Raw genomic sequence first — 12638 nt, 5'->3', positions numbered from 1 at the left:
AGCAAAAGCACCAGAAACAGATAATAAAAAATTAAGAAAAAAAAAGTTGAGTAAAGTTTAGTAAAAGATAAAAACTTAGCTTCAAGTGTGTGTTTAGTAAGCTAAATCCATTTAAAGGTTGACTTGCAACAAAATTCACATTACAGTTATTTGGTATCAAAAGATTCACCATGTCATACCCTGTTGTGTTGTAAGTGTCAAATACGTGGAAATGGGATTACAAGCTATTAAAAGCTCAAAAACGAAAAGCCGCCGTAGATTGGAATCTGTTTATTTATCTGACGTAGTCATTCCAGTTTGGTTATCATCTTGTCACGTATGTTCTCATGTGAATTGAAAGGTCAATAAAAAGCTTAATGTAAAACTTATCGTAGCACTAGTTTATGACAAACACTTTGGGTTTTACCGAAGACCCCGCATCAAATATAGATGCTTGCTACTTTACAGTTTTCATTCGGCATTATTCAATCGTCAAGTCGTAATCTGATCACGTGACCCAATACTTCGCAAATAATTTTTGCAGCTCTTTTCGATTATCACAGGTAACCAACAGGCTCGTCATGATTATCAGACAATGATATATACTCCTTCGAGGTAAGGTTAAAAAGTTTAACGATTTTTTAAGGTAAGTTATAAGATATCAGTGCTAAAAGTGACAGCATTACAATGACGATAAAAAAGACGCGTAAAAACAATAGACATGGTTTTATTGAATGCGTGAAGTATATTTGTGAAAATATTTCGACGAATGAGGTTGCATGAAAGTGTAAACAGAAACCATCCTGTAACAACTATGTCCCATTTGAGCCGTTTTGGAAAGCGAATTCAAACTACGGCGGTCTCGTGTGGCTGCGATTAACTGTTCGTTTTTGAGCTTTTAAGGGCTTGTAATCACATTTCCATATATTTTGCACCTACAACACAACAGAGTAAGACATGGTGAATCTTTTGATACCAAATAACTGTAATGTGAATTTTGTTGCAAGTCAACCTTTAAGTTAAATTCAAAGTTTGTATTATGGTACAAAGTTTGTATAATGGTACAAAGTTTGTATAATGGTACATAGTGTATACATAGTGTCACAAAAGTCTAGTGTACCAAACGCGCTGCGGTCAAGTCCCTCTCACACTGCCATTTGCTACTACATCATCTCAAGGTAAGCACTCTATACAATACTGTATATAGTAATCTTACATTTTATTGTGGATCATAACCACTTTATAGGTGATTATTTTAGATATGAATAAAAACAACTAAAAATGAGTTTTCCATCATAATATCCTGTTTTTATAAGGTTTTTCATAGTATAGGAACGAGTTAACTTGTATTTAGTTACTTAAATAAAGAAATACTGCATTGAGTCATATGAGAGTAAATTGACATACGAGCTCAGTCCCAGAACGCATTAAGTTCATATGTTGAGGTATGACTGTACTCAAACAGTATGTTTTACAAGTCACATACAGTTTTCATGATCAAATTGGTCTAGTTGGATTTTACAAGGCTTCATCAATGTTCATTATAAACAATTATTTCCGTGGGTAGCATGTTTCTACTTGCGATTTTAAGCAAGTTTTTCAACGATTAAACGATACACATGTAGTTAAGGCAGCTATGGCATAATGATCTGCTTCATACAGACAATATAAAGATAGCTACTATATCCACTGAAAAAGTAGTTTGAAGATTCGATGCAGCAGGAAACTACAGACCATAAAATGAGCTGGCAGATAGCCAGAAATGAATTAAACAGCTGTAAAGTACGGTAATCAACATTGTTGAATTATGACAAAATGATTGAGATTTGCGAGACTACAAATTTGATAAAGGGCATGGTACCCTGCGTTATGCGTTTGAGAACTTCCTTTCATGAGGTCTTCTTCGACAGACCAAAAATTTGAGTCGCTATCTCCACAGAATGATATAAATGACCAATACAAGGTCTGCTGGTTACACACATACGCACACATACACGCGTACAGAGACTCACCTGTCAAATGAGGTAGACTTCCAGACAAAGTCGGTGACAAAGTTTTGTGTACAGTCGCTAGGCACATTAGCATTGCTCTTCAGTTCAATTGTGACCTCATTGGAGAGTGTGTCAATCTTAATGACGTGTCCGACTCCTGACCAGGGCTTGTGCAGCTCTCCGAGATATTTCAGCCTCAGTTCATCACCCATCATCAACTTGATCTCTGTAAGCGCAGGTAGCAGACACGGCTAAACTATCAGGCTAAACTATCACACCAACTACCGGTATGTTTACTATTTGTGTGTCATACTAACTGTACTGACCACTTCTAGTTTTATTATATACTAGGCAAAAGGTGGAATACCTCAATGTAAGCAATAAAAGGTGGAATACCTCAATGTGAGCAATGAAAGGTGGAATACCTCAATGTGAGCAATGAAAGGTGGAATACCTCAATGTGAGCAATGAAAGGTGGAATACCTCAATGTGAGCAATAAAAGGTGGAATACCTCAATGTGAGCAATGAAAGGTGGAATACCTCAATGTGAGCAATGAAAGGTGGAATACCTCAATGTGAGCAATAAAAGGTGGAATACCTCAATGTGAGCAATGAAAGGTGGAATACCTCAATGTGAGCAATAAAAGGTGGAATACCTCAATGTGAGCAATAAAAGGTGGAATACCTCAATGTGAGCAATAAAAGGTGGAATACCTCAATGTGAGCAATAAAAGGTGGAATACCTCAATGTGAGCAATAAAAGGTGGAATACCTCAATGTGAGCAATGAAAGGTGGAATACCTCAATGTGAGCAATGAAAGGTGGAATACCTCAATGTGAGCAATGAAAGGTGGAATACCTCAATGTGAGCAATAAAAGGTGGAATACCTCAATGTGAGCAATAAAAGGTGGAATACCTCAATGTGAGCAATAAAAGGTGGAATACCTCAATGTGAGCAATGAAAGGTGGAATACCTCAATGTGAGCAATAAAAGGTGGAATACCTCAATGTGAGCAATAAAAGGTGGAATACCTCAATGTGAGCAATAAAAGGTGGAATACCTCAATGTGAGCAATAAAAGGTGGAATACCTCAATGTGAGCAATGAAAGGTGGAATACCTCAATGTGAGCAATGAAAGGTGGAATACCTCAATGTGAGCAATAAAAGGTGGAATACCTCAATGTGAGCAATAAAAGGTGGAATACCTCAATGTGAGCAATAAAAGGTGGAATACCTCAATGTGAGCAATGAAAGGTGGAATACCTCAATGTGAGCAATAAAAGGTGGAATACCTCAATGTGAGCAATAAAAGGTGGAATACCTCAATGTGAGCAATGAAAGGTGGAATACCTCAATGTGAGCAATAAAAGGTGGAATACCTCAATGTGAGCAATGAAAGGTGGAATACCTCAATGTGAGCAATGAAAGGTGGAATACCTCAATGTGAGCAATAAAAGGTGGAATACCTCAATGTGAGCAATAAAAGGTGGAATACCTCAATGTGAGCAATAAAAGGTGGAATACCTCAATGTGAGCAATAAAAGGTGGAATACCTCAATGTGAGCAATAAAAGGTGGAATACCTCAATGTGAGCAATAAAAGGTGGAATACCTCAATGTGAGCAATGAAAGGTGGAATACCTCAATGTGAGCAATGAAAGGTGGAATACCTCAATGTGAGCAATGAAAGGTGGAATACCTCAATGTGAGCAATAAAAGGTGGAATACCTCAATGTGAGCAATAAAAGGTGGAATACCTCAATGTGAGCAATAAAAGGTGGAATACCTCAATGTGAGCAATGAAAGGTGGAATACCTCAATGTGAGCAATAAAAGGTGGAATACCTCAATGTGAGCAATAAAAGGTGGAATACCTCAATGTGAGCAATAAAAGGTGGAATACCTCAATGTGAGCAATGAAAGGTGGAATACCTCAATGTGAGCAATGAAAGGTGGAATACCTCAATGTGAGCAATGAAAGGTGGAATACCTCAATGTGAGCAATGAAAGGTGGAATACCTCAATGTGAGCAATGAAAGGTGGAATACCTCAATGTGAGCAATGAAAGGTGGAATACCTCAATGTGAGCAATAAAAGGTGGAATACCTCAATGTGAGCAATAAAAGGTGGAATACCTCAATGTGAGCAATAAAAGGTGGAATACCTCAATGTGAGCAATAAAAGGTGGAATACCTCAATGTGAGCAATAAAAGGTGGAATACCTCAATGTGAGCAATGAAAGGTGGAATACCTCAATGTGAGCAATGAAAGGTGGAATACCTCAATGTGAGCAATAAAAGGTGGAATACCTCAATGTGAGCAATGAAAGGTGGAATACCTCAATGTGAGCAATGAAAGGTGGAATACCTCAATGTGAGCAATAAAAGGTGGAATACCTCAATGTGAGCAATAAAAGGTGGAATACCTCAATGTGAGCAATAAAAGGTGGAATACCTCAATGTGAGCAATGAAAGGTGGAATACCTCAATGTGAGCAATAAAAGGTGGAATACCTCAATGTGAGCAATGAAAGGTGGAATACCTCAATGTGAGCAATGAAAGGTGGAATACCTCAATGTGAGCAATAAAAGGTGGAATACCTCAATGTGAGCAATAAAAGGTGGAATACCTCAATGTGAGCAATAAAAGGTGGAATACCTCAATGTGAGCAATAAAAGGTGGAATACCTCAATGTGAGCAATGAAAGGTGGAATACCTCAATGTGAGCAATGAAAGGTGGAATACCTCAATGTGAGCAATGAAAGGTGGAATACCTCAATGTGAGCAATAAAAGGTGGAATACCTCAATGTGAGCAATAAAAGGTGGAATACCTCAATGTGAGCAATGAAAGGTGGAATACCTCAATGTGAGCAATAAAAGGTGGAATACCTCAATGTGAGCAATAAAAGGTGGAATACCTCAATGTGAGCAATAAAAGGTGGAATACCTCAATGTGAGCAATAAAAGGTGGAATACCTCAATGTGAGCAATAAAAGGTGGAATACCTCAATGTGAGCAATAAAAGGTGGAATACCTCAATGTGAGCAATGAAAGGTGGAATACCTCAATGTGAGCAATAAAAGGTGGAATACCTCAATGTGAGCAATAAAAGGTGGAATACCTCAATGTGAGCAATAAAAGGTGGAATACCTCAATGTGAGCAATGAAAGGTGGAATACCTCAATGTGAGCAATGAAAGGTGGAATACCTCAATGTGAGCAATGAAAGGTGGAATACCTCAATGTGAGCAATGAAAGGTGGAATACCTCAATGTGAGCAATGAAAGGTGGAATACCTCAATGTGAGCAATGAAAGGTGGAATACCTCAATGTGAGCAATAAAAGGTGGAATACCTCAATGTGAGCAATAAAAGGTGGAATACCTCAATGTGAGCAATAAAAGGTGGAATACCTCAATGTGAGCAATAAAAGGTGGAATACCTCAATGTGAGCAATAAAAGGTGGAATACCTCAATGTGAGCAATGAAAGGTGGAATACCTCAATGTGAGCAATGAAAGGTGGAATACCTCAATGTGAGCAATAAAAGGTGGAATACCTCAATGTGAGCAATGAAAGGTGGAATACCTCAATGTGAGCAATGAAAGGTGGAATACCTCAATGTGAGCAATAAAAGGTGGAATACCTCAATGTGAGCAATAAAAGGTGGAATACCTCAATGTGAGCAATAAAAGGTGGAATACCTCAATGTGAGCAATGAAAGGTGGAATACCTCAATGTGAGCAATAAAAGGTGGAATACCTCAATGTGAGCAATGAAAGGTGGAATACCTCAATGTGAGCAATGAAAGGTGGAATACCTCAATGTGAGCAATAAAAGGTGGAATACCTCAATGTGAGCAATAAAAGGTGGAATACCTCAATGTGAGCAATAAAAGGTGGAATACCTCAATGTGAGCAATGAAAGGTGGAATACCTCAATGTGAGCAATAAAAGGTGGAATACCTCAATGTGAGCAATGAAAGGTGGAATACCTCTATGTGAGCAATGAAAGGTGGAATACCTCAATGTGAGCAATAAAAGGTGGAATACCTCAATGTGAGCAATAAAAGGTGGAATACCTCAATGTGAGCAATAAAAGGTGGAATACCTCAATGTGAGCAATAAAAGGTGGAATACCTCAATGTGAGCAATAAAAGGTGGAATACCTCAATGTGAGCAATAAAAGGTGGAATACCTCAATGTGAGCAATAAAAGGTGGAATACCTCAATGTGAGCAATAAAAGGTGGAATACCTCAATGTGAGCAATGAAAGGTGGAATACCTCAATGTGAGCAATGAAAGGTGGAATACCTCAATGTGAGCAATGAAAGGTGGACTACCTCAATGTAAGCAATAAAAGGTTTTACAGCTTGCGAAAGTATTCAAGTGATAATTGAAACAACTGAAACGAACATAACCATGACATAAATCTATTTGGTCCCTGAAAAAACCAAAAAATTAATATATATTTACGGAAATTACACATCTCCAGTGCGCCCTTGGGTTACGATGACCCTGTTATACGATTTATTCACCCTACGATGATTTTTCGATCACTCCATACGAAACATTTTTTGGCATACGATATCAACAAAAATTTCGCTCGAAAATCAAATTTGGCAGCCGGTGTGCTGATTACGCCAGAAAAACAAGTAAGACGATGCACGGCTCACCGAAATTCCTATAACAAATTAAAGAAAAATAATGCTCTATCTCACTCAGTTCGGCATTATTTGTTATTAGTTATTGAGAAAACAAAACCAGAAATAGATAGATGATAAAACTTTGGTGATAAAAAAATTGAAGTTGAGTAAAATAATTAAAGATACATACTAAAACTTAGCTTCGAGTATGTGTTTAGTAAGCTAAATTCATTTAAGTTAAATTCAACATTTATATTATACGTCTGTCTCGAAGGCAAGAACTCCCTAAGGTATGTACTGCACATAGTACATAGTAACGTTACATTTTATTGCAGATCATAACCACTAAATACACTAAAGTTACTGTATGTAGCTATAGTTACTAAGGTTAACATATTATTTTGTTACTAATGTTTAATATGTACGTACAGTAGGTATATAAAATTTTGATGATTTTTACCAGAGGATGCTTGCATTAGATATTTACTATGGGGTTCTATACCTACCTATACGAAATTCTCATCTTACATGCCAATCCACAAACGAATTAAAATTGTATGGCAAGGCTCGACCGTAAGTAGTTTTTATTTAGGATGGCCACTCGAGTCTCAGGTCCATTTACAATGATATGACTACCACAATTAGTGAGCTTCCGACAATTTAGTAGCACTGCGAATGACTAGTAGACGCTATTCGACGTTTTACTGAAAAATGAATTTCTGTTGACCCCAACTTGTGGTTGAATTCATCTATTACACAGTAATAGTTCAATGTTTGACTCAACAAGTACCAGACGTAAGAGACGTACCAAACGTAACTGACGTGCCAGATGTAACTGATTACCTGATGTTCTAGGGATTGATGTACTAACCGTCATTTGCCTTGGGAAAGGTGAATGTGGCAGTACGTTTCTTGTTGAGGCCTGTATCCCAATGCACAGATATATTCTCCTGGGTCTGCGCCTCCTTCAGCTTTCTATCATAGTCCGCCTCCAACTTAACCAAGGGGCCAAATATATTCTGGTACTGATAGGCATCTTCATAGCGAAGCATTACTTGAGCTGGCTCCTCGTCTATCCCTGGCTTCTCCAAATCTTCAAGCTTTGCCTCAGGCTTTTCCTACCAAGGTACAATAGAGGTATCCAAGGTATAATAGAGGTATCCAAGGTATAATAGAGGTATCCAAGGTATAATAGAGGTATCCAAGGTATAATAGAGGTATCCAAGGTATAATAGAGGTATCCAAGGTATAATAGAGGTATCCAAGGTATAATAGAGGTATCCAAGGTATAACAGAGGTATCCAAGGTATACTAAAGCTAAATGTACATGTAAATTTACTTATGTATGGCTCTACACGTATGTTGAGATCACAGTTCTATTACTCCTATCATACATGTATGTTTCAAGTTCTTTTGCAATTCCTCCCACGAACAGCATATTGAACAATTAAACAAGAACGACTAAAGTAAAATAAGGAGACTGTTGGTAGAGTTTGTCTATTAGATGTATACACATAAACTAAGACTGTATTAAACTATATTTCTTAACTTGACAACTTGTTCCATCTAAGTGAACTTGGTCGATGGTAAATTGTAAACTTGTAATGTTGTAGTCGTCCTTAATAACAAGGTATAGAGGTATAATAAGAGGTACAGTACAGTCTTTTTGGGTACAGTATTTTTTATGTTTCTGTCATAAATGTCATCAAAATGATTTATTCCGCTTATGTATTAGCTGAATATGCAAATTTATAATAAAATGATTAAAACTTTTTAGTTGTAAAAATGTGGGCATTTCAATAAAAATAAAATCATCAGGAAGTGAGCTAATCTGAAGAGCGTTAAAAAATTCTACGTAATTTTCGCCCTACAGTCAAACAACCCCTTGTAAGTACCTCAAAATACATCTGAATTGATTCCCAACATCTACAAGTGAGAAGGCTGAAGGCAAAAAATATATACTAAAAAAATAAAGTAACAGAATAAACTTCACTTCAGTTGGAGATGTCGATCAGAGTGCCCACCTCTACCACCACAGAGCCTACGCCTGTGGTAGAGGTGGTGGTAGAGGTGGTGGTAGAGGTGGTGGTAGAGGTGGTGGTAGAGGTGGTGGTAGAGGTGGTGGGATGGTAGAGATTCATCGAGTTTATGATGCTGTTCACAAATCTTTAACGTAAACTTACAAAAATACACTTTTCATTGATAACCTCTCTATTAATCCTTTTACATATCTCTTAACATCTCTGAGTAGTGATATTCAAACTACAGTCAAACACAGTATTACAGACTTGGTGGTCTTTGGAATGAATGACTTGTAAATCAACTAGAGCGTATTTAATCATATTTAGTTGTTTGATTAATCATGCAAGTTTTAGCATACAGAAACTACAGAAACTACTTCACAACGTATTGAATCCCTACTTATTTCATCATATGCAACTCAATCATTGTTTTTAACCACAATTTGTTTTGAAAAACTGCTCAAAAAGCAATTTTAAAACCTTTTTTTTATATTAAATCGAATTAATTTAATTTAAATAACATGAACAATTATTTAAATTACGTTGAATTTGCGTAATTTGATGTGTAATCTAAATAACAAATAATATCAATAATATTAATAACAAAGATTGAAACAATTCCAAACTCTTTTACACTATTTTACAATATAAACTATAAACTGTGTATTAAAAAAGCAAATTTATACATAAAGCAGGCTGAATTTATCATATCGTGGGCTGAGCGCAACATTGTTGTAACTTCCCTTATGTTCTATATGAAGTTACAACAATTTTGTGCTCAGCCAACATATGTACTCTACTAATAGAGTAGGTCACATACCCTACTAATCCTTCGTTTTTTCATGACGTCATTTTATCATTGTCGGCCATCTTTAGAGACAACTTTTATCGTTAATAACACGAAGCTTTTGCAATGAATTTTTGAAAACGATGCTTTTGTTTGCAATTTTTTTGTTATAGTATCAAAACAACACCAAAAAAACTATTAAATAAAAAATAACGATCGTTTTCTACAAATATGACGGCTTTTTCATGAATGATCGCATGTACAAATGGCTTGATGACATCAAAAAAACGATGAATAGAGTAAGTCACGTACTCTACTAATAGAGTAAGCCGGACTGGGGAATATTTGGGTACATAACCCGGCCTCATTTCACCAGATCTTTGAATAAAATCAAAAATTGTAGGGATAACTTTAATATTTGCATTTGCTTTCTTTGAAAGAGTGGTATGGTTCAACGAACCAAACACTGTAATTAGTATTTTATAAACCCCAACAAATGTCTACATACAACGGTTGAATACCAAAGGTAACATTAGAGAACACCAACATCAGCATCAGACGACAACCAAGACATATCATTGGCTGTGTTCAGTTTATCTAAGGGGTGGTTCTGTTCGAGCGCATAATTTTTTATCCAACATCTGGGCAAAAACTTGATTTTTTTGTTCCAACTTTGAATTATTCACGATCGGAAACATTTAAAAGTCGAGGTCGGAGGGCAGATATTATCAACTGAAGAAGCACCAACAGTGATGTAAACACATTTACAGCCACACACCTTCCACAACTCTTCCAGTTTGTTGATTTGCTGAGCGGAGATCTGCCTAGCCCTCATCTGCTCACTTTCAGAAGGAATTTTTACAAGCCAAGCGAGGAACTGTCTATCTTGGATCAGCGGCTGCCATAGCGATGGATCCCTGGACACACCATAAAACTGACTAAAGCACCAAGTTCTTTGACTAACAATTATAAGACATCATGACAGGTCAATAAAACAAGTATGTTAGCTCTAGTTTGAGATCGGGTATTTCATTTATAAATGCGGGGCTTGCAATGAACCCTAGGCTTACACATCTGCATCTAACATTATCCTATGATAAAGATACATTACACTTGGTAGTGATGATTACAGTTCAAAACAGTTGAAACAAGCTTCCACTAGTGTCTATCAGCAGAGTAAAGTTACCATGTCTTTGCTAGTTAACAATTCAAGTCAACAGGACCATATAAAGTTAGAACATAATACTTGTGTTACGGAAAACAGCTATATTCGTCTTGAGCCATAGCTCCATGCGGTCAACAGACAAACGGAAGAGATAATAATTTGTCACACGGCAGGTTGCAAGGTTGTTTCTATATAAATGGTCAGTATATTCCAACTGATGTGCTCCAATGTTGTGGTAATAACTCCCATTTCTAACAGCAACCTTCACAAGATCAAATGGTAATAACTTAAGATAGAAAAGAAATTTCCATGATGCAGGGCTATTAACTAGGGAAAGACAACTAAAATACACGAAAACTATTTTTTGTGTTGTATCTTGTTGACAAATTGTTACAAAAAACTATGCACTATAAAGTGAACTTGGAGTTATGACTTCCCTGTTTTCCATTTTTTTCGCCATACAATGTGGAACACGATGTTCTTTCGTCCCTTCTGTTATGGCATTTGTTTCGCCATACGACAACAAAAATATCTCTCGAAATTCAAATTTGGCAGGTGTTGTGCTGAATACATCGGAATAAGGAACATTTGATATGCTATTCGCCGAAATCTCTCCCACAATGCCTGAAGGAAATACGATGCTCGCTCTCTTTTATTTCAGCATTCTTCGCGTTTTGTAAATGCTTGATATTGCGTGAGTGAAACAAAAATTGGTGAAAAGTAAACAAAATTGAAAATTCATTGTGCATTTTAGTGTTTAATATAATGTTTACTATAAACTTCAATCCATTATTCTCGTATGTAACTATATAACTAACTACATAAAGTCAAACATGGATAACTCGAACTTCAAGGGACCGAGCAAAAGTGTTCGAATTATCAGAGCGTTCAAGTTATTAGAGCACTGTCACAAGTCCATGTATTTACTTATTTATTAGTAGATACATGTACATATGCAAACTATAATATAAATCAAAAGCACAAATGGCTTGTTTCAAATTAAATGCTTCTAATGTAAAGTTTAAAACGTTTTTATCAAAAAGTATAGAGATTTTTCTATCACTTGAGATTGGTTTGTTGTTTGAGGTGATGTTATTGCCAGGACGTTTTTTTAGATTGACATTGGCAAAACTTGATCGTTGTTGAAATGCTCAAAAGAAAAGACATCTTTTTCTTTTGAGCGTTTTACCCACGATCAATTTTGCCGACTTTTCTTGAAGTTTATGCAACTTCAAGAAAAAGTTACCAAAGAAAAATCCCTTACTTTACCTGGGATTCGTTAAGAGCAACACTCCGAGGCAGTTCAAGAAAAAGTTTTACGAGGTTTAACGGTACATTGTATATCACTCACGCTTTTTGAATGGATACTTATTGAATGTACACACGTATTCTGTGTTTAGGTCAAACGATGAATAGTTTTTTTAGCTAAGACAACGTATACATTTAGTAAAAACAATTTTAAGACGTTTTAAACATTCAACATTCCGACGTTGATTCAACACGGAATCAACGTCAGAAAACTATTCGTCACGGGCTAGCCGGGTCACGCACTCAAGGATTTTCGCCACGCACATACAAAACAACATGCTGTTTTTGTTTTGTATGTGCGTGGCGAAAATCCTTGCGCGCGTGACCCGGCAAGCCCGTGCTATTAATCGTATAGCAGTGTAAATCAAATTTGACCAAACCTTTAGAAAAGTCGTTGACAAAATTATTTTGCCGATGGTGGTAATAACAACGCTTATGAATTACGAAAATATGAGGTTTACCTCTATGGCTTTGAATAAAGTGATTTTCTAAAGCGATAACAACCGTTTCGGTAGCCGTTGGGCAAAAAAACAGTTCGAATTAACAGTGTTGAGTTCGAGTTATCTATAGCAATTTATCATTACGTGGGAACGGACCAAAGAAACTGTTCGAATTAACCATGTTTTCGAGCTATCCGTGGCCGAGTTATCCATGTTTGACTGTATATAACTTTAGCCATAGGACCTGAGATTGATAACGTCGTTAAGGAAAAGAATCATAACCCTAATCATAATAATTTTAATA

General features: G+C 36.5%; 1 protein-coding gene across 1 annotated transcript in view; it reads right to left on the bottom strand.

The window, feature by feature from the left end:
- LOC137392182 (regulator of nonsense transcripts 1-like) overlaps positions 1-12638 on the bottom strand; it is a 47219-nt gene that overhangs the window by 14550 nt on the left and 20031 nt on the right. The window contains exons 6-8 of the mRNA XM_068078823.1: positions 10200-10338; positions 7485-7731; positions 1992-2196 (exon numbers count right to left, since the gene is read on the bottom strand). Of these exons, the coding sequence (XP_067934924.1) occupies positions 1992-2196; positions 7485-7731; positions 10200-10338 (591 nt within the window). The remainder of the gene's footprint in view (positions 1-1991; positions 2197-7484; positions 7732-10199; positions 10339-12638) is intronic.

This window comes from Watersipora subatra, chromosome 3, assembly GCF_963576615.1.
Source record: "Watersipora subatra chromosome 3, tzWatSuba1.1, whole genome shotgun sequence".
NCBI classification, from domain to species: Eukaryota; Metazoa; Bryozoa; class Gymnolaemata; order Cheilostomatida; family Watersiporidae; genus Watersipora; species Watersipora subatra.
Note: the sequence above shows the minus strand (reverse complement) of the source record. Positions and strands in the feature narration are given on the sequence as shown.